General features: G+C 38.5%; 1 protein-coding gene and 1 pseudogene across 1 annotated transcript; both read right to left on the minus strand.

Annotated features, from left to right (window-relative positions):
- Positions 1-1,895: 1,895 nt before the first annotated feature.
- CENPH (centromere protein H) lies at positions 1,896-20,895 on the minus strand. The gene is made up of 9 exons (XM_061393357.1): positions 20,404-20,895; positions 16,950-17,005; positions 10,710-10,758; positions 10,263-10,337; positions 8,228-8,284; positions 5,808-5,871; positions 5,432-5,483; positions 2,980-3,143; positions 1,896-2,334 (listed from the first exon to the last, which is right to left on the minus strand). The coding sequence occupies exons 1-9, from the start codon at positions 20,526-20,528 to the stop codon at positions 2,242-2,244; spliced, it is 735 nt and encodes a 244-aa protein (XP_061249341.1). The 5' UTR covers positions 20,529-20,895; the 3' UTR covers positions 1,896-2,241.
- Positions 16,950-19,697, minus strand: LOC133233309 (mesoderm-specific transcript homolog protein-like; annotated as a pseudogene).
- Positions 20,896-23,797: the final 2,902 nt, after the last annotated feature.

Here is a 23,797-nt window from a genome sequence, read left to right on the forward strand (position 1 = left end):
CTCTTCCTTTCCCTGGCCAAGCAGTATTTCAGAATTGCCCCAGTCACCATTATTTGCTGACTGTGTGAAGCAACATCATTTGTCTTTTCAGGTCATAGGGTCTCCAGATCAGGAAGAATCCATATGAACATAACTGGAGACTCTTTGAAACTGGTATGCCTGGGTGACATTGTTGGCTTACCATCTTTGGGGAAAGGCGCATCTTCTACATGCAGAAGGGAAATTAATATTTAAGACCAAGGTAGCAGGCTGTGGTAGACTATATTCTTTTCAGCAAATATCCATTTGCTTTCCCCTACTCTGAAACTCAGCACTTCCTGCTGTGAGAGAGGTTGAGTGTTGAGCTTGGTCAATGGAACCTGGGTGGATATGTACACTTGCTCTCAGTAGAAATCAAATGTGCTTGCATAATTTGACTTGGCCTCATAAGCCATGAGCATGTGTTTCAGATAGTGGCTGCTCCCTCAGCCTGGGTCCTAGGATAATGAGCCAAACCATGGATCCAACAGAGAATGTATTTCTTGTAAGTCACTGAGATTTGAGGTGGTTATTCAGCATGATTTCCAAGAAAGATAACTAATACAATTTCTTTCTCAGAGCTGGGATTTAAGAGGGAGCACACTACAGGACAATAAACTCTTAGGAAAATGCAGCAAGTTTTTTTGAGGATGGTGATAATCCTCAGAGTTGGGACTCACTAATAAAGTGTGCATCTATGATAACATTTAATGCCATGTCTTTGGATCAGGAAAGTATTTTCCAGAAAGTTTTTCTATGAGAAAAATATAACTTGTTTTATAATTCACATGGACAATTTCCAAGAATACACTGTGGAAAAAAGGGTACGTATAAAAAGCTACACAAATTATGATTTATCAAAACAAATGAAGCCAAACTATAAATATTCCAAAGAAAAGCTTTCAGAATTCAAATTTAGGCAAATATCATTTTTGTTACTGATCTAAAGAACAGATTTCTAATACTGTTGTCCATTGCAGTACATCTTTTCAAATTTCAAGTCTTTCTTAAAATAATGTTGAAAAGACTACAGTGACTATAAAAATTATCAACAGCTCCAAATTAATAAAGAGCTCAAATCAGAGTTTTCAAAAAATGAAATTGGATACTATAAAAGGCTTCAAGTTCTATTTTTTTAATAAGAATAACATTTACTTTTTAAATAAAAGTGATACATAATAAACCTAAAAATACAAAATAAAGTCACAATTTTTCTATAATCAGAGTATGTTTTTCTTTTTCTTCTTTTTTCATGACTGAGGTGCTTTATTTGGATATCTGTTTAAAAATGTGGATGGAGGGGTGAGAGAACTGAGAAAATCATGGTCAAAGGGTACAAACTTGCAGTTAGAAGATGAATAACTTTTGGAGATGTAACGTACAACACTGTGATTCTAGTTAACGATACTGCATTACACACTTCAAAGTTACTAGGAGGATAATCTTAAATATTCTCACCATGATAAAGAAATGATACTTATGTGACACAATGAAGATGTTAGCTAATGGTGGTCAGATCAACAATGTTGTACACCTTAAACTTACACAGTGTTAGGTATCAATTATATCTCAATTTTTAAATTTTTTTACAAAAACTGCTTATTTGGCTGCACCTGGTCGTAGCTGCCACATGCGGGATCTTCAGCTGTGGCATGCACACTCTCCACTGCAGCCATGTGGGATGTAGTTCCCTGACCAGGAACTGAACCTCGGCCCCCTGCACTGGGAGCATGGAGTCTCAGCCACTGGAACACCAGGGAAGTCCCCTCGATTTTTTAAAAAAGGCAAAAAAAAAAAACCTGTAGTGAGTTGAACTAAAATGAGATTTACCTGAATAAAATACCGTTGACAGTTGAAAAAAAAAAGATGTGTGTGGATATGCTTTTCTAACTTTCTAATATTTTGTTGATAAACAAATACACAGAAGTATTACAAATGGGAGCTGAGATTTCCAGGAATGCTGTAGAAAAAATGTCCATATTCAGTAGAAGGCTGGACTAGATGTCTTTTGGGACCCTTCCAAGGCTAAGATGTTCAGGTTTAGACTATGCCAGTCACTTTATTATATTTAAAACAATAGATTCCATGTAACACTTAACTCAAGCTAAAAAAAATAATTGCAGTATTAGAATCGTTCCAAAAACACTGAAAAGCATTTCACTTGAAATTTCTATTTAAATGACATTAAAAACAGAAACAAAAAATATCAAACTAGAATTCCTGTTAGATCATTGTGAGATTCTTCTCAAGCTGCAGAACAGTTTCCTTGAGGGCAGGATCCTCTGCCCAGTTGACTTTACTCCCCAAAATGAGGTTCTGTAATTAAAAAAAAAAAAAAAAATTGTTTTAAAATTAAAGTTCTCAGCAGTATTTTTAAAAAATCATCTTTCATTTATCAAATATTTACAGAAGTAGGTGTGAACATTTACTCTGTGATGATGGGAAAAAACAGTAAATACATTCTTGTATCTTTATTTCTATTTTCAGTAAGGCTTCAACCTTGATCGCCATAATGCTAGGGAAATATTTACAATGTTTATAACAATTTTTCTACTTTGCCAGTTTTTGTGAATAGTTTTTACCTCTTAAGGAAGGATATTTGCAGTGTTTCCTAAAGGAAAAAGATTACAGTTATGGTTCAGAGTTCATTTTGCATTTCTGCAGTGAAAAACAAATTGTAAGTAACATGCATTATTTTGACAAGAGGTTAAAGAGCTTAATTCTCAGCCCTTGCAAAGTTCCAAGACTTTGACAAAGGTGAAGATTGTTTTTGTGGTAGGCAATGGAGGACTGATTAGGGTTATAATTAATGAAAATTCTGGTCATTAGTCTTTGAAAAACTGCAGCTCAATGATACTGAGTTAATTCAGTTATATATAAAAATATGAAGCCTGAAAACAATAGAATTAATCGCTTTTTTAAAAGTTCTTTATCCCTCTTCCCACTTTATATAAACATTACCTGGAACACATGTTGAATAACTGTAGTAATCTGTATCTCTGTCTCCAGGTTTTGTTGTATGGCCTTTATTTTGTCTGAATTTTCCATACTATCCAAATCATCTTTCTGTTTGTTCTTTTCAGTTTGTATTTCTAAAAGCTTTCTTTCTGAAGCTTGTTTTAATTCTGTTGGATTAAAAATAAAGCAATATACTATATATGACAGCTCCTATAAACAAGAATCTTGAAAGCTTATGAAGCAGAACAGTTCCTCATTATTTCAGTCAAGAGAAAAATTTTAATATGCATTTTAGGTTGCAGTTCCATTCTGACATGAAATGATTTCTCTGGTGCAAAACACCAATATTTTAATTTCATACTTGGCAATGCCCTGTTTGAGATGTTCAAGTGTGCATGCATGACAATGATACTGTCTACAAATGTCTGCCATGGCATCATGTCAGAGGACTTCCTCTGGGTTGCCAAAAAATAGGTGATATAAGTAAGGAAATACTCCCCCCCTTAATTTACAAAAATTACATATTAATAAATTTTCAAGGAAAGGTAAGATCCCCTTCTCCAGGGATAAATATCATCAACCATTTTTTTTGTTGTTCCTGAAATATTCTAAGAATTACACTAGAGATCTTCCTTTCATCCTCAGTTGAAAATATCCTAAGGCAAAAATGTACCTAATCCACCAAACATCACAGCTTAGTCTAGCCTGCCTTAAACATGCTTGGAACACTTCCATTAGCCTGCAATTGGGCAAAACCACTTAACACAAAGCCTGCTTTATAACAATATATTAAATATCTCATGTAATTTATTGAATACTAAAAGTGAAAAATAGTTGTAAATGTATTGGTGGTTTATTCTCATGATCACTTGGCTGCTGCCTAGCATCACATGAGAGACTATAATGAGCCCAGGAAAAAAGCAAAATTCAAAATCTGAATTCAGTTTCTACCGAATGCATATCATCATAAAGTAAAAAAACTGTAAGTTGAAACATCGTAAGTTGGGGACAGACAGTATTTAAAAATATAAATGGGTATATCTCAGGAGCTCAGTTCCTTGACACTGATGTATCAAAAGTAGGTTGGAATGCAATGGAAAAAAAAGCAAAGAGTGATTAGACAGGTGACAGGACTACTTCTGACCCTGAGATTACTTACAAAAGGCAAATCTAGGGGCTTCCCTGGTGGCTCAGTGGTAAAGAATCCACCTGCCAATGCAGGAGACAAGAGTTCGATCCCTGATCCAGGAAGATCCCACGTGCCGTGGAAGAAAATAAGTCCATGTGCCACAAATATTGAATCTGTGCTCTAGAGCCCAGGCACTGCAACTACTGAGCCCATGTGCCCAAACTACTGAAGCCCCTGTGCCCTAGAGGCTCTGCTCCACAAAAGAAGCCACTGCAATGAGAAGCCCGGCATGGCAACTAAGAGTAGCCCTCGCTTGCCACAGCAAGAGAAAAGTCCGTGCAGCAGTGAAGACCCAGCACAGCCAAAAATAATAAAAATAAATCAATAATTTTTAAAAGGGAAATATACATAGTATTTTAAAATAATAAATCATACCTATAACTGTTAAATGAAAAGAGTACTACAGAATAAAATTATGCCAATTTTATAAATAAAAAGCACTGAAGATCGATTATCTCTTGATAAAATAAAAAATTTTCTTATGTATATGTTTGTTTTCAAATTCTTTATAGACAATATGTAGAACTAGCCTTAGTTCTCTCTGAAATAGATTTCAATAAAACATTTCAATAATTTCAATGCAAAAAGCCATCTCATGTTAAGTTAAACTATAAAACCATATGTATCAAGTGATCATTTAAAAATTGTGTACCAAAAAAATAAAATTATGTATGGACTTCCCCAGGAATCTGCTTGCCATGCAGGGGACATGGGTTCAATCCCAAGTCTGGGAGGATTCTACATGTCGTGGGTTAACTAAGCCCTAGCACCACAAGTACTGAGCCTGTGTGCTGCAGCTACTGAAGCGTTCACACCTAGAGCCTGTGCTCCACGACAACAGAAGCCACCACAATAAGAAGTGAAGTACTGCAACAAAGAATATAGCCTCTGCTCACCACAGTCAGTGAAAACTCCTCGCAAAAAATTAAATAAATAATTAAAAGAAATTATAAATGTTAATGTGGATGTGGAAAAAGGCCTGAAATGACGTATATCTAATGGTGCTCACACAAGGAGGTATGGGTTTCACATTATACTTTTGTGTATCACTTGATATTTTACCCCCACTGAGAAAGTATTAATTTTTGTGATTTAAAGTTCTAAAACAATGGATCAAGCAAATTGCACTCTGTATACTACTCTTTAAATTGCCATGTCCAAAGTTTTAAGAAAATTTGAAAATTAAAATTTTCAGTGATTGGGAGATCTTCGTATTAAGTGAAAAATGTGTTCTCGAAAAAAAGAGCCAAAAAGTGTTCTACATACGCAATCTCTTCTTTCTAACATCAAGCAATTTTTCCTCCAAATCCCAAGTTTCCTGTTATTAGAAATAAAAAGATTAAGGCACATAACCTAAGAATACACCTATAATATTTAAATCATTGAATTTTATCTATTCATATTTTCTGAGCTTCAGTTTTCAGTTCCTCTATTTTTACACAACAAAAGGGAAAGAAAGAGTAGCTTAAATGATAAGTAGATAATTAGAAATAATGGAACTATGAAAAGACAGAAAACTTAAGGATACTGAATTCCAAACATACCAGTCTTTGGGCAATCCTATTTAGTCACATACAGTTACCAGCAAGAATGTGTTACTGAAATCATGAGAATGCATAAGCAGCTTTATGTTCAAAATTACCTGCTGTGATTTCATTATTAATTTATTCAGATTTAGTATTTGTTTCATGTTATCCATGAGCACACTGAAAAGGAATAAAAAATATGATTTACTAAGTTTAAAAATTTTCATTAATTAACAAATCAGTATATATATACTTTCATTATATCCAATGTACACTTCAATATAGTCATTGTTTAACAAAATAAGTCTAGAAAAGTTTGGTGTAAACTAAATTTCTGATGCATTTCCCTAGAAAAATTTTTGCTCATAGACAACAAAGAATATAAAATTTAAGCATGTAGGAACATTTCTTTTTTTTTTTTCTTGGCCATACCCCATAGCATGCAGGATCTTAGTTCCCTGACCAAGGATTGAACCAGTGTCTTCTGCAGTGAAAACATAGAGTCTTAACTACTGGACTGCAAAGGAAGTCCCCAGGAACATTTCTAAAAATCTCATACTTAGGGAGAAAAAAACCCTAATAACTTGCTAATACATAATGTTTTTTTTGGAAACGGACTTTAGGATTTTTTAAAAATCAATTAATTTGGCTGTGCTGGGTCTTAGTTTCGGTACACAGGATCTTCCATCCTCATTGTAGCATGTGGGACCTTTAGTTGAGGCACATGGGATCTAGATCCCTGACCAAGGATCAAACCCAGGCCCCCTGCATAGGGAGTGCAAATTCTTAGTCTCTGTTCCACTAGGGACAGAGAAGGCAATGGCACCCCATTCCAGTACTTTTTCCTGGAAAATCCTATGGACGGCGAAGCCTGGTAAGCTGCAGTCCATGGGGTCGCTAAGAGTCGGATATGACTGAGCGACTTGACTTTCACTTTTCACTTTCATGCATTGGAGAAGGAAATGGCAACCCACTCCAGTGTTCTTCCCTGGAGAATCCCAGGGACGGGGGAGCCTTGTGGGCTGCCGTCTATGGGGTTGCACAGAGTCAGACACGACTGAAGTGACTTAGCAGCAGCAGTTCCACTAGGGAAGTCCCTGGATGTTAGTTTTTAGACCAGTTTTAGGTTCAGGGAAAAACCAAGTGGAGGGAAACCCGTATACCCTCTGGCCCCACAGTTGCACAGCCTCCCCCACCAGAGTAGCCCATCTGTTATAAATGATGAACCTACACTGACACATCATTATCATCCAAAGTCCAGAGTTTACACTAGGGTTCACTCTTGATGTTGTACATTCTATGCATTCTGACAAATGTATAATGACATGTATCTAACTATATCAGACAGAACAGTTTCACTAAATCAACTGTTTTTATTCCCCATTTCTTCAACAAGTATTTCTGAGAGACTACTTCATGTCAAGATTGTGCCAGGCACCAAGATTATAAAATAGAATAAAACACAGTACCTGTTTTCAAAGAGGAAAGAATCTTATGGGGGAAAAAAATAAATCCACAACCATCGTTATGACTTCATTAGAATCAGTAATGGATTGTGTAAGAGTTGTGGAAAGGGTAGAACAAGGAAACCCTGAGTCTTAAAGGATGGAAAAGTACAGTTGATCCTTGAACAATGCAGGTAGAGTGGGTGGTTAGTTACCAACTGTCCACACAGTGCACAGCACTGCTACCTCTGCCTCAAAAACACAGGAATTAAATGGCTCACCCGAGGACAGAAAGCTGAAACAGTCTGGATTAAACCCCAGTTCACTGATTCCACATACCGTGACCTCTAAATAAATACAAACTTTCCCCCATACTTAAAGATCTGTAAAATGAAAATACAGGTACTATATTTATTGAAAACAAACAAACACAAAACACCCGCATAGAAGTGGACTCAAGCAGTTCAAACCCATGCTGTCCAACGGTCAAGTGTAATTACGAAGACTACCTAACAAGCAGTTTGGTACAGCCGGAGTAAAAGGGCAGAAATAAGACTGGGCAAGAAGAGCGGTTCTCATATTTCCTAGTGCCACCATCCTTTGGGAGGCTTGTTATATGTGGGTTGCCAGCTTCCCGTCTTAGGATCGGATCACAGATGACCTTGAATGCCAGAGTCTTTATTTTATATTCCTTGGCAAATTATATAAGTTGCTCATTTCTGCCCATGAAAAATGAGGAGTATATTTCCTATCTCATTGGGTTATTGTTGGCTTAAATGAGATAGCATTGTTCTTGTCTTACAGTAAGTACCAAACAAAAGTTAACTTTCAAAAGCTTCCTTCAAAATTATAGATCATCTGGGTAAAACCTCCATTGATTCTCAGGGTCCCATCCATTTGGAACAGGATGTCAGTAGGACTATAAAGTTTGTAATGATGAGACGAGCCTACTTTTCTTATTTCCCAGATAAAGGTGGTCAACAGTGACAGACAATTAAAAAAAAAAAATTCATGGAACTAATCATTATGTGATCTCCCTTACTGCCATCCTTACCAAATCCAGAAAACATAAAACAAACAAAAAAACATACCTAGTCTTGATGTCAACCTTCTCCAGGTGTTTTTTAAGTGCAGTTGAAAGTTGCATCCTATAGAGGAAAAAAATCCATTATAAAACATGGGTAACATTTATGGTACAGTGAAAAGAATATTTAAAAATACAACATGGATTGATTTCTATTTAAATGTAACATAAAACAAAAGTAGGTTTTTAAACAGTATTATATGGGAAATAATTTGATAAGTCAGTCATAGAAACATGAAGTAGCACCAAGAGGGAGGGGGCTGTTACATGTGGCTGTGCATGGGCAGGCAGAGGGGCTGAGCTGACCTGACACCCTTCCTGAACTTGCTCTCTAAACCATCCACCTAGGTGCAGGGCTGGGAGGAAGCAATAAGGCACTACAAAATGTAATGCACAATATGATAAAATACAATTAACATTGCTATAAGTTACATATGAAAGTTAGGAGAATAAATCTAAAAATTCTCACAAGAAAAAATTTTTTTTTCTAATTTTTAAATTTTGTATCTATATGAGATGGTTGATGTTCACTAAACCTACTGTGATGATCATTTCAGGATGCATGTAAGTCAAAACACGTTCTACACCTTAAACTTATACAGTTATTGTTTAGCCGCTAAGTTGTGTCCGACTCTTTTGTGACCCCATGGACTGTAGCCTGCCAGGCTCCTCTGTCTATGAGATTTTCCAGGCAAGAATACTGGAGTGGGTTACTACTTCCTTTCTCCAGGGGATATTCCTGACCCAGGGATTGAATCCATGCCTTCTGCATTGGCTGGTGGATTCTTTGCCACTGAGCTGCCAAGGGAAGCCCAAACTTATACACTGCTGTATGTCAGTTATATCTCAATAAAACTGGAAGAAGGAAAAAAGGCATACAGATCAGCAGGCTCAAATTAGGTAGAGTTAGGGAATACAAAGCCATACTCGACTATAAACTTTAAAATATGTCTGTGTATAAGCAAGCACTATAATTTGTTTTTAAATTCAATAGCTAGTAAATAAATAATAATAAAAAGGCAATAAGCTCAGCAATATTAGTCATTTCATTAAAGAGGATATCTTAATAGCTCTTATCTTAGTCAAAAAATATCATCTATATAATGAGCCAGCACATTAAATGAGGGGAAAAAGTTCACTGCTAGAAGTAATTAAAAGGACTTTAACTATTTTCAATTAAATATAAGTAAATGTATCTGGGAAGGTCAGAAATACAAGGGAAAGACAATTAGAGTCATTCACTGAATTGAGATTATTAATTCAGATCACAAGTCTATAATAGAGACTACGTTTGTCTTACTGACAGCTGTATACCAGCGTCCAGCACAAAGCTCTGACACAGTAAGCACTCAAATATTTGGTGAATGAATTCTAAAATATAGATCCAAAGTCTAAAATTAAAAATACATTTAAACTCAATGACAATTCCCTTACTCCATTAAGAGTTACTGGAATAAATATGAGACTTCCCTGGTGGCCCAGTAGCTAAGACTCCAAGCTCCCAATGCAGGGGTCTGGGTTCAATTCCTGGCTGGGGAACTAAATCCCACATGCTGCAACTAAAGATTCTTCGTCCCACGACTAAGACCTAGCACAACCAAAAATAAATCGTATAATCCTTTCAAACACCGAATGTGATTTAACCTCACACTTCTATTGTCTTGATTGACATTTTCTTATTAACACTGTCTTACGTAACTTCTTCAAATGAAAACATTAATGATGTAACTTTTCTCTCAGGGCTCAAAATTTGTGGGACCATCAACTAATCATCATTTTGATTAATTCAGACTAGTGATAAAGAACCCACCTGCCAAAGCAGGAGACATAAGAGATTCCAGTTCAATCCCTGGCTCAAGAAGATCCCCTGAAGGAGGGCATGGCAACCTGCTCCAGTATTCTTGCCTAGAGAATCCCATGGACAGAGGAGCCTAGTGGGCTCCATAGGGTAGCAAAGAGCTGGACATGACTGAACCGACTTAGCACACACACACCCCACCCTGAGCCATACCCATCTTGCATACTTAAAATGTAATAATTACCTGTCTAATGCAAGCTTTTTCATTTCAAAAGCAGTTTTTGCCTCTTCAACTTCATTTTCTAGTTCTTCAATTTTACTGCCAAAGAAGCATGAACCAAAGAATGTCAGCAATGTCAGATAAAGTAACTACTGGAATAAAGGTTTAAAGTAAATCTTTGAAGAAAGTAAAATGCCTGTTATCTAAATAATAGTATTCTACAGGATCCCATACTGACACATTTCCGGATTTGGTAACCTGACTCCCACTGAGTTACTTTGATAAATATCTTGTTAGTGGTAGCTCACTCATTTGCATCTAAGTCGACATCCCACATCAGTAACTTCTCAACATGTGCATGACAAATTACGTGGAAAAACAAAGAAAGGAAACAGAAAGACAATATTATAAGATGGATAATATTATTAAATCTGTAAAAACCACAACTAAAAATTTAAAATTAAGACATACGCTTCAATTTGCTTTTCCTGTATGATTTGTTCTGGAGTCTTTTCTTCATCTACAAATAAATAAATTTTTGAAGTTAGTAATATTTCAGAAAAGCATTGTCCAACAAAAATATAATGTGAGCCACAAATGCAAACCAAATATGTAATTTAAAATTTCTAGTTTCCACATTACAAAAGTAAAGAAACAAGTGAAATTAATTTTAATATAGCTTATTTAACCCAGTAGATCCAAAATATTGTCACTTTAACATGTAAGCTATTTAGAATTACTGTTGAAATAGTTCACGATCTCTCCTTCTGTTCATATTTTACATTTAGTCCTTCTCAATGAGGAATGACCATATTTCAAGTGTTCAGTGGTCACATGGAGCTAGTGACTAACATATTAGACAGCACAGATTAGAATGATACAAAAAGAGAGTAAAAAAATCAAGATCAATGTAAAAATATATAAACTATGTCTATATATAAAAAATTTTAAATATATGTAAAATTACATCCAAAAACACAAAATAATTAAGGATAAATTTAACAAAACACATGTATGTATGACCTCTACACTAAACACCATCAAACAGTAAAATGGAAAGATATACTACCTATACGTACTGGGAGAATCATGGCTAATATAACAACTGCTAATATAATGAACTCACCCATACTGATCTACGTGCTGTGTTGTGCTTAGTGGCTCAGTCAGGTCTGACTCTTTGTGACCCCCTGGACCGTAGCCCAACAGGCTCCTCCATGGGGATTCTCCAGGCAAAAATACTAGTGTGTGTTGCCATGTCCTCCTCCAGGGGATCTTCCTGACCCAGGGATCGAACCGGGGTCTCCTGCAGTTCAGGTGGATTCTTTACCAGCTGAGCTACCATAGTCCCACTCAAAATCCCAGAAACTGACAAGCTCATTTTAAAATGCATATAGAAAAATAAAGGACCAAGAACAGTAAAAACAATTTTGACAAAGAATGAACTTGAAGGACTTATAGTGGCTGATAATCTAGACTTACTATAAAGCTACAGTAATCCGAACAGTGTGGGACCATTGTAAAGGCAAACAAATTACTCAAAGCAACAGAAGAACAAGTCCAGAAATAGACCTACACATATACAATGGGTCACACACGGAAAAAATGAGTCTTGACCCTTACTTAGCTCACACTATATACACAAAACTTAACCCAAGATGAATCACAGCACTGAATGGTGAACTTAAAACTTTAAGACTTCTAGAACATACACAGGAGAAAATCTCTGCAGCCTTGAAGAAGTCAGTTTCTTAGAACTCAAAAACCACAAATCACAAAACAGTAAAAAAACAACACTTCATAAAAATTAATGCCTTCTGCTCCTGAAAAGACACAGTTAAGAAAATAAAAAAGCAAAAAACTAGGAGAAAATTTCTACCATATATATATATATATATACACACACACACACACACACACATACACACACACATATATATATTTATTCATCTGAAACAGGACTGTATTTATTTTTTGAAGTGAATGTTTAAGAGAATATATAATATTTTCACCTTTAATTGAAACTCAAACTCAGTAAGACTAACAATCTAACCAAAAATGGGCAAAGATTTGAAAGGACACTTCAAAAAAGTAAACTACCAATAAGACATGAAAAGATGATCAACAACATTAGTTATTAGGAAAATATAAATTAAAACCACATAAATATATCACTACATACTTACTAGAGTGGCTAAAATTTAAAAAGACTGACAGTACAAAGTTTTGGAGAAGATATTGAGTAACTGGAAATCTCATACACTGCTGGGGAGGAATCTGCCATAATGGTATAATTATTTTAGCAGTTTGGTAGTTGCTTAAAAAGTTAAACATACACTTACCATATTACCTTGAAATTTCACTTTTAGGTATTTAACCAAGAGAAATGAAAGCAAATGTCCACAAAAATATATACAAATGACAACTGTCCATAGCAGCTTTATTTATGAGGGGCAAACACTGGAAACAATTCAAATGTTCATCAACAGGTAAATGGATTAACAAATCGTGGTGCAGTCATCATAAAATGTACTTCACAATAAAAAGGAATGTATTACTGAAACAAAAGAGCATGGATGAATCACAAAAATGCTACACTGTGCAAAAAGTAGCCAGACCCTTTGGGAGTGACTACTGACAGGTCTGGGGGCTGATCTGCCTCTTGAGAAATTTGTATGCAGGTTAGGAAGCAACAGTTAGAACTGGACATGGAACAACAGACTGGTTCCAAATAGGAAAAGGAGTACGTCAAGGCTATATATTGTCACCCTGTTTATTTAACTTATATGCAGAGTACATCATGAGAAACGCTGGGCTGGAAGAAACACAAGCTGGAATCAAGACTGCCGGGAGAAATATCAGATATGCAGATGACACCACCCTTATGGCAGAAAGTGAAGAGGAACTAAAAAGCCTCTTGATGAAAGTGAAAGTGGAGAGTGAAAAAGTTGGCTTAAAGCTCAACATTCAGAAAACGAAGATCATGGCATACGGTCCCATCATTTCATGGGAAATAAATGGGGAAACAGTGGAAACAGTGTCAGACTTTATTTTTCTGGGCTCCAAAATCACTGCAGATGGTGACTGCAGCCATGAAATTAAAAGACGCTTACTCCTTGGAAGGAAAGTTATGACCAACCTAGATAGCATATTCAAAAGCAGAGACATTACTTTGCCAACAAGGGTTCGTCTAGTCAAGGCTATGGTTTTTCCTGTGGTCATGTATGGATGTGAGAGTTGGACTGTGAAGAAGGCTGAGCGCCGAAGAATTGATGTTTTTGAACTGTGGTGATGGAGAAGACTCTTGAGAGTCCTTGGACTGCAAGGAGATCCAACCAGTCCATTCTGAAGGAGATCAGCCCTGCGATTTCTTTGGAAGGACTGATGCTAAAGCTGAAACTCCAGTACTTTGGCCACCTCATGCAAAGAGTTGACTCATTGGAAAAGACTCTGATGCTGGGAGGGATTGGGGGTAAGAGGAGAAGGGGACGACAGAGGATGAGATGGCTGGATGGCATCACCGACCTGATGGATGTAAGTCTGGGTGAACTCCGGGAGTTGGTGATGGACAGGGAAGCCTGGCGTGCTGCGATTCATGGGGTCGCAAAGAGTCGGACACAACTGAGCGACTGATCTGATCTGATCTGATCTATAGAGTAATGCAAATGTTCTGCAATTAGATAGTGGTAATGGTTACACAACATTGTAAATAATACTAAAAGTTACTGAATTGTACATTTTAAAATGGTGAATTTTGTTGCGTGAATTAAGTCACAAAAGAAAGATGTTGGAAAAAAAACAAAACCACCATATAAATACATTTACATCAAATTCTAGAACAGTGCTATCCAAAAGCACTGTTCTGTGATAAATGAAATGCTTAATATCTGCACTGTCCAATATGGTAGCCACCAGCCACATGGTGGCTGAAGCATTTGATATATGAGTAGTACAACTAAAGTAAAACTAAAGTGAAATTAGTTAGTTGTACTAGTCACACATCAAATAAGTTCATCTTCTAAGTCTGTGAGTCTCTTTCGATTTACATCTTTGATTTTAGTGGTGATCTTGATTAAAGAGATGTATGCTAAGTCACTTCAGTCGTGTCCGACTCTGTGCGACCCCATAGACGGCAGCCCACCAGGCTCCCCTGTCCCTGGGATTCTCCAGGCAAGAACACTGGAGTGGGTTGCCATTTCCTTCTCCAATGCATGAAAGTGAAAAGTGAAAGTGAAGTCGCTCAGTTGTGTCCGACCCTCATCGACCCCATGGACTGCAGCCCACCAGGCTCCTCCATCCATGGGATTTTCCAGGCAGGAGTACTGGAGTGGGGTGCCATTGCCTTCTCCAAAAGAGATGTATATATTTGTCAAAACTCATCAAACTGGGCTTCCTTGGTGATCCAGTGGTTAAGAATCCTCCTTGTAAGCTAAGGGATATCAGTCTGAACCCTGGTTCGAGAGGATCCCACATGTGGAGCAACTAAACCTGTGTGACAATTATTGAGTCTATGCTCTAGAGCCCAGGAGCCACAACTAACTGAGCCCATGTGCTGCAACTCCTGAAGCCCGTGCACCTAGAATCCATGCTTTGAAACAAGAAAAGCTGCCGCAATGAGAAGCTTGCACACCACAACTAGAGACGAGCCCCCACTTGCCACAATTTGAGAAAGCCAGTGTGCAGCAATGAAGACTCACCACAGCCAAAAAATAAACAAATCTTTAAAACAACATCACAACAAAAAACTCATCCAATTATACCCTCAAAATAGATGCACTTATTGTTAAAAAAAAAAAAAAGCCTTCAAGCAATAAAGTCTCAGTATTTTTTAGTGGTAAAAACTAATCAATTTTAGATACATATCTTCTCTTCAAAACTAAAACCTAACTTCTTATGTGTGTGTTAGGAGCTCAGTCATGTCCCATCCTTTTTGACCCCATGGACTAAGCCCTCTGTCCATGGAATGCTTCAGTCAAGAACACTGAAGTGGGTTGCCATTCCTTTCTCCATGGGATCTTCCCAACCTAAGGTTCGAACCCAGGTCTCCTGCATTGCAGGCAGATTCTTTACCATCTGAGCCACCAGGAAGCCATAGCAATCGGTCCTCTCCTTTAGCTGTAGAAATTCTAGAGTGCAGACTATTAAATCTACTCAAGTTTTCAGATGTCACAACTCCTTTAAAATTAGCTATACAGGGCAAACAAGAACTGCAAGAGGAGGCAGATTCTTATCACTTGGATTTTAGCTCTAAGGTCATCTTCTTGAAGAATCCATCTCTGATTACTGTATCTAAAGTAGCCCTTCCCTCTTATCATATCATTATTTCCTTCATCTCACATTTACTTCACCTCATAATTATCTCAAGTCTCTTTGCTTACCTGTTTTGCTACATAGAATTTAAGCTCCGTGAGGATAAAGTCAGCCTTGTTCAACACCGTATCTCCATTCCTAGCATCCATTCATTCAACTATGATTGCATGATTACCTCTAGAGATAATTCCTCAGTGGTTCAAATTTTGAATAGCTTTTCCCCTACACCTCATCGTCTAACATCAGTTATACTTTTTTATGTATTACGTGGGCTCTCATGCCAGTAAAAGGATTAGACAAGTCCTACTTCTCTTGTCTAAGATAAATATAATTTGTTTAATACAAGGAACACAGGCTTTGGAAAGAAGGACACCATTAATTCCTCCAGGGGAAGGACAGTGACCTACTGATCATCTTTGAGGTAAGCATTTTTTAATCGAATTATAGTTGATTTACAATGTTGTGTTAGTTTCAGGTATACAGCAAAGTGATTGTAATACATATATACTTATATATATATAAATATAAGTACTTTATAGATAATATATATTCTTATATAGGCATTATTGATGTTACAAAAGGGACATGACTTTAGAGCCAGTAAGGTCTGATTCACTTCCTAACTCCTATGGTTACTAGCTATGGTAAGCAGAAGAGAGGCTGGGGGCCCATCTTTTTTTAAGGTTTTGTTTTCTTTCGTTCTGTTTTTTGCCTAAGATGACTTTAGAAACCCTAAAATGGGGATGAAAAACATACCAGAAATGCCTTCTGATCTGTGGCCTTAAAGTGAGCTTGAACAGAGCACAAAAATTATCAGGGTTCAAACATGGACTCAGGGAAGTAACTAAAACATCTGTGAGGTGCCTAGGCTTTTCCACAATTCTTGATTCAACACAGTGTACTATTTGGTTTTATTCTATAAGCTTATTTCATAGAGAAAGAAAAAGTAACCAAAATCTATCTTTGTGACCCAAGGGCTTATAATAAATCAGGTGGTGCTTATTACTTAAGACGACTAAACCCATCATTTAACTACTCTCTTGGCCCTGAGATTTTTGGATTAATAATTGTAAAAGATAAATTAAAAATTTTTATATAGAATTGAAAATTGTCTATCACACTTTTATGCCTATCTCCCTTCTGCTCTCATGTCATTAACCCAGTGTTTCTCAAAGTATAGATCTCAGATCACTTGTTCAACAATCATCTAATCTCCTAATTTAATGTTCAAGTTGTTGATGGTAGCTAAGCCTACAGGAATTTCCAATCAATAGAACTTAATTTTCCTGAATTCCTAACACCCCCACTTCCCTAGATAAATAATTGTAAGATTGATCTTTTCCCTGGAGTACTGTTCATCATCAAACTCATAAAACCTTATTTGAAAATGGAAATCCTTACTTGCATCAACCATTGACTTATATTCCAAGAGCTGTTGTTTGGTCTGTGCTCTTAGCCTGAAAACAGATAAGAAGAGAGTTATATAATTATTGAGGTTTTATTCATTACTATGATAAATCAACTCATCTTTTTTGGAATCTGATGCAACAAAATGAGTATAAATAAACAGCACTAAAATCTTCCAGGGACTTCCCTGGTGGTCCAGCGGTTAAGACTCAGTGCTCCCAATGCAAGGGGCCCAGGTTCAATCCCTGGATGGGAAACTAGATCCCACATGCTGCAATGAAAGCTCCCTCCCACACATGGCAACTAAGACTTGGCACAGCTAAATAAGTAAATATATATTTAAAAAACAGATCTTCCAGGTTGGCCTCATTTAAAATAGGCGTACAAGATGTTATGCCTCAGAAAAATACACAAAATGAAATACAGTAGGAAAACAGCATCTGTAAGGAAAAGTTAAAAATTTGATTTTTAAATTTATTTTTAATGGGCCACACTGAAATAAAGCTTAAAGAGAAGACTACATAAAGAAATAGATCAAAGTGGTAAACTCCCAAACACAGTAATGAGTTACAAACAGATTGAAACATTCTTAAGAGATACAGAAAAATATCAAAGATACTAACCTTTGGATAAATAAGTAATTTATAGTTTCTTAGTCATCCTATGACTCTACTTACTTAAAAATCATACAAAAAATGGGTAGAAGAGCTATGGGTAAAATGATAACTACTTATTAGATGTTTCATATTTACCTGGTAATTCCCCAGTTCTGAGTTTGTTTTGTGACTCGGAGATCTAGTTAAGCAGCTAAGGAACATTAGACAAAATTTTAAAGCTTCGCAGCTTAAGTTCCCTGTTTTAAAATTCCAAATGAAAAGGGCAATTTCTTAAGACTTTAAGACAGCATTTTATGACGCACTGAAACAATAATTCATTTTTAGCTGAGATGGAAAAGGAGATGTTATATCTTTAATATTTTATTATTTCATATTGTAGGTAGAAAGGGATTTTTATTCATTTTTTAGAACTGTTTCAAAGACTTTTACACAAAAGAATGTCTTTCTTCATCAGTGAGTAGTGTTCATCAGCGTTTTCTGAGAACAAAAAGATGAAGGCAAGTCCACACACTTGGTCAAAGGTCAAAGGAATGGGAAGTGGGCTATTATGTCACCCCCAGAGTTCCTGCGGCCTTTTTTACTAAATGCTGTTCACCAGTTGAGTCAGGTGGACTTTTGTGAGAGAATAGTGTCTGGTGGCCAGGACCTCTTTGGGGCATTTCTTCCTAAGTGTAATACACAACAGATGGGAATAGGGGAAAGTAATACAGGAAAGTTACTCGTTCCAGTTCAGGAGCTGATGAAGCCCTTATATGCCTTCAAGAAACCCATGGGATCTTCTAGCTGTGAACAGTGGCTATTATGGTCATTTGGAATTGACCCTGGACTATATGAGCACTTCCTATATAGCTCTGAGAACTCTGGATAGGAATTCACCAGATCCGATGGCCCATAGATAAAATGAATGGGAATAGTTAAAAGGAAAGAACTCCCACTCAGTGTCTTCTAAACTTCTTCCTATATATACTGTTTAAGAGACTATTGTTAATTAAATCCCCATCATTGTTGCCCATCTCTGCCCACAGGTCCCTCAACTCACTCTCAGAGGGTTAGGTGTATGGCCCAAAGACTGGGGTGAGACTTTGAGAGAATACAAAGAAGTTCATCAGTCACGTGAGGATGGGTGACAGCATGCCTCCATGAGAAAATTTTGAAGGAAAGGATGGTGAGTCTTGGTAAATATAACTCCATTTGACAGACTCTTTATGGTAAGTCAGCCAGATCAACTCCACTTGAACCCACAGAACAGCTCCTGGGCAACAATATCTCAATAATCATGAGATAAAGGTTGATCCTGTGGTTCTGGAGCACCAGAGGTTGCAAAAATGCCTCCAAGAAGCTGACCTGCCCCCAAATGGAATAGTCTGGGCTCTGGTTGTCAGTGAAGCCAAAGCCAAAGAAATTAAGAGCAATCACTTGATGAAATCTAAGGGTAAGAAGAACTACCCAAGTCTTGTACCAATCAGAGCTGGATGTTGGAAAGCCATGTAAAAGCATGACTATCTGGAGACTTCCAACCATACCCACAGAGTCTTTAATAGAAGATATTCAGTCCCTTGTAGGTGAAAAATTTGCCTAGCAACTTTCATGAGTGAGGAGCAAGGGGAAAACTGTGGGAGTGGGGAAGGAAGGGTAAGACCTGGGCTATAAGATTCCACGTTTGCAGGAACCTATTGTGCATTTGTAGGGGGGTAATTTTGAAGGTGAGGTTCTGAGGTTTATTATTAGGTGAGGCCTTTCAAAGCAGTGATGAAGTTGAAATACATACAGTTACAAAGCTTATTTTTTTTTTTTTAAATTCCCTTGTTACAATTTAGGTCTGCAAATTTTTTTCTGTAAAGGACTAGAAAGTAAATATTTTAGGCTTTGTGAGTCCTATAGTAGATCCTATAGGCTTCCTACTGTGGGCTTCCCTGGTGGCTCAGATGATAAAGAATCTGCCTGTCAAAGCAGGAGACCCAGGTTCAATCCCTGGGTCGGGAAGACTTCTGGAAAAGGGAATGGCTACTCATTCCAGTATTCTTGCCTGGAAAATTCCATGGACAGAGGAGCCTGGCAAACTACAGTCCATAAAGGTTACAAAGAGTCAGACACAATTTAATGACTTTTACTCACTCTCACTCATGGTATCTGCTGTAACTACTCAACTCTTTCTTTGAAAGTTGTGTTCCAATAAAACGTTACATAAGGAGATTGAAATTTAATTTCATATAATTTTCACCTGTTATTAACATCTTGTAACTTTTCCCCCAACCATTTAAACCCATGAAAATTAATCTCAGCTTGAGGGGTCACACAGAAACAAAGAGTAGGATGGATAAGGCCCAGGACCATAGTTGCCCACTGGAGTAGAAGACTGATGTCCTTTCTCATTAAGTCTTTTCCTTAGCAACGTACAGACATTGCTTCCTGGTAGAAAATATAAAACACGCAGCTTCTGGATTGAAAAGGGTCATAGCTATAACAGAGAAGGGCAGAGAAACCTCCCTCCAGTATAAACCTGGGCTTGGATGCAACCCACAAAGGGCTTGAAAATCAGGACCGCAGGGCATGAGTGGTTAAGAAAGGCGATGTTAATTACAGCTCCGTAGGCCCTTTGCTAAACGCTGACCCCATAATCTCTCTTTTAATTCCCACGGCAACTTAGCTAGGAAGCTGTCATTTTCCCTCTCTTTTCCAAGACGAAGAAAGGGGCTTAAAGAGCTTAAGTGAATGCTCTAGTCGCCAGCCATTAAGCGACCGACACTGAATTAGAACCCTAGACATTTTCGGCAAAGAGTCTTGGCCAAGACGCCCACTTGGCTCCTGCCCAGTCGGTCAGAGGGAACAACCTGAGCAGCAGGGTCATGCGGTCCTCCGGACGCGCCGCCTGGGCGCCGGCGACCTGCGGCGGCCCGCCTTCCCCTCCGGAGTCCGCAGGCTTGGTGACGGCTTGCTCCTCGGACTGCGTCTCCATTCCGGGCTGGCGGACTCTACCACAGAAGGGACCGTTTTTCCCGCCACAAAATTGATACCCGGAACCAGCCGGAGGGTCTTCGCGCGCGGTCACACCCCTTCCGCCTCATGGCCCCGCCCTTTCCTCCCCCCCCCGTCTCTGGTTGCCATAGTTGCGGCTGTACCTTCTTTTATTCCAGCTCTAGTAATTAAAGTTGTTGTTCAGTCGCCCAGTCGTGTCTGACTCTTTGCGACCCCGTGGACTGCAGCACGCCAGGCCTTCCTGTCCCCCACTGTCTCCCAGAGTTTGCCCAAGTTCAAGTTCATTGCCTGGGTGATGCCATCCAGCCTTCTCATCCTCTGACGCCCTCTTCTTCTGCCCTCAGCCTTTCCCAGCATCAGGGAGTTTTCCAGTGAGTCTTCTGTTCGCATCAGATGGACTTGGGCTTTCCTTATGGCTCAGCCGGTAAAGAATCCGCTTGCAATGCGGGATTCCCTGGATCTCTGGGTTGGGAAGATCCCCTGGAGAAGGGAAAGGCTACCCACTCCAGTATTCTGGCCTGGAGAATTCCATGGAATGTTTAGTCCGTGGGGTCACAAAGTGTCGGACACGACTGAGCGACTTTCACTTTCCACTTTCAGCTTCAGCATCAGTATTTCCAGTGAATATTCAGGGTTGATCTCTCTTCAAGTTGACTGGTTTGATCTCCTTCCTGTCCAAGAGATTTCATGAGTCTTCTCCAGCACCACAGTTTGAAGGCATCAATTACAGACGACTAGTAAAAGTTAACCGTCAGCTCTGTCCAGCTGGGCTAAGCGCTATGCTGCAGCCATTTGGGGGCACTCTCAGGCTTGTGGCACTGCGACCTGGAGGGGAGAACCCCAACATCAACGGTCTTTCAGCCTTTGAGCTGGGATAGCGATTCTTGATCCATTTTAGAATTCTCCTTCCATCTGCTGCCCTGTAAGATGGGTGTGGAGGGCAGGCTGGTAGAGAAACGCATTTGAGAGTTCTGAATTCAGGGCTCGGTAAGTCCAGGCCCCTCGTTTGGCAGAGAAACCAGAGGCCCAAATTAGAGATACCCACTGCCCTCCAGGAGGCAGTGCTGACTCTCAGTGTGAAATTCAGCTTAAGATTCGAACTTTTTATTTCACTTTTTTGTGGGGAGAGGCGGTTGATCCCTGCTTAGATAACTAAGATCCCACATGCTGCAACAGGTTTGCGTGCCCCCGAGTGTCAGTTTTTTGATCCGACAGATTACAATCGACCTTTCTCAGCTGAATTTAATGCTCCAGTGCTTAGCTGAGCAGTGACCAGGTAATGGAGAAAACGCAGGGCATAAATGCCTGATTGGTTTGCAGTTTTTCACTATGATCAGTCCCATAAGTGACACGATCTTTGTGGCACAAGCAGCTTGGGGCTCTTTGAACAGGAGAGTCTCTAGTTTCTCCAGAGTTAAACTTGTTCACACAATGCTGCTGCTGTACCCTTTTTCCTATTATCAAAGTAATTCGGCTCCTGGTAAAAGATGCAAAAGGCATAGTAGGATGTAAAATGTTAAGTTCACCACTGCTGCTGCTGCTGCTGCGTCGCTTTAGTCGTGTCCGACTCTGTGCGACCCCTGAAACGGCAGCCCACCAGGCTTCCCGTCCCTGGGATTCTCCAGGCAAGAACACTGGAGTGGGTTGCCATTTCCTTCTCCAATTCATGAAAGTGAAAAGTTAAAGTGAAGTCGCTCAGTCGTGCCCGACTCTAGCGACCCCGTGGATTGCAGCCTACCAGGCTCCTCCGTCCATGGGATTTTCTAGGCAAAAGTACTGGAGTGGGGTGCCATTGCCTTCGCTACTCCCAAATTCCTTGGAAGAACATTTTGCTTCATTTTTCCTTTTACAAGAAAGTTACTGTTTTCTTTTTTCACTTAAGTACTTTGTCGGGGATGTCTTACAATGTTTCAGAACTAATTTATCCAGCATGTCTCTGGTATCTCACATCAACCTCATCCTTTTAAGCAGCTGCCCATCAGGAGTCCACAGGCCAAATTTGGGCCAAAAGTTATACAATGCTTTTCCTCAAGAGCATACATGAGGATCATGGAAAGGACTGGTTAAAACAGATAGCTAGGTGCCTCTCCACGTTACTGATTCTGATTTGCACTTCATGTCCCCAAGTGATATTGCTGTTGCTGGTTGAGGATGACACTTTAAGAACCACTGCAGTGGTGGATTATAACAATAAATTAAAAAAAAAAAAAAATTGAAACGGGGAATTCCCTGGTGGTCCAGTGGTTAACACTCTGCTCCCAATGCAGGGGGCCCGGGGTTGATCCCTGGTTAGGGAACTAAGAGCCCACATGCTGCAACTAAGACCAGGTACAGCCAAATAGTTAACTTTTTTAGTGTGACAAAAAGATTGCAGCTCTGGAGGATCCTAATTCTTAGGACATTAGACACACGATGGAAGTATTTTAAGGGAATATCATCCTCAATCACTAAAACTGTGTCTGTTAGGAAATAAAACCCTTTCTTTTGTCCATGGACTATCTACATAAGTCAATCATGTACTTAATCTGCATAGAAGTTTCAAAAGGCTTTTTACAGACCATCTCTGGGTGGCTCAACGGTAAAGAATCTGCCTGCAATGCAGGAGACACAGGAAACATGGGTTCAGATCCCTGGTTCAGAAAGATCCCCTGGAGAAGGGCAATGCAACCCACTGCAGTATTCTTGCCTGGAGAATCCCATGGACAGAGGAGCCTGGCGGGGTACAGTCCATGGGGTCACAAAGAGCTGGACACGACTACATGGACTTCTCCAATGAAATAAGAAAACACCAACATATAGGTGTCTGACAAAAAACAATAAACTTAAGAAAATAAGCAGTAAAATAATCTCCAGATCAAAAAGGATTACAAAAGAAATTCTAAAAACCATATTGATGAAAAAGAGAACTTTACAAATGAGTTATCTCAGAGGAAAATGTATATACAAAGGCTTTTATTACTAAAAATACATTGAGTATTTAACTAGAAAATAACTGAGAAAAGCAGACGGTGAGAATTAACATTTGGTAGCTAAAACTACCAGAGGTGGTAGAAATGATAACACCAAAAACTGATTCTTTCAAAACACCAATAATACCCTCTAGGCAAGCATGATTAGAAAACACAAGTATTCAACATCAGAACTAAGAAGATATAACTATAATACAGAAGAGGTTAACTAATATCCTATACCTCTACAGCTATAATTAAGAAAATCTAGAATGGATGATTTTCTTTTAAAGTGGTGGTG

Source organism: Bos javanicus, chromosome 20, assembly GCF_032452875.1.
Source record: "Bos javanicus breed banteng chromosome 20, ARS-OSU_banteng_1.0, whole genome shotgun sequence".
NCBI lineage: Eukaryota > Metazoa > Chordata > Mammalia > Artiodactyla > Bovidae > Bos > Bos javanicus.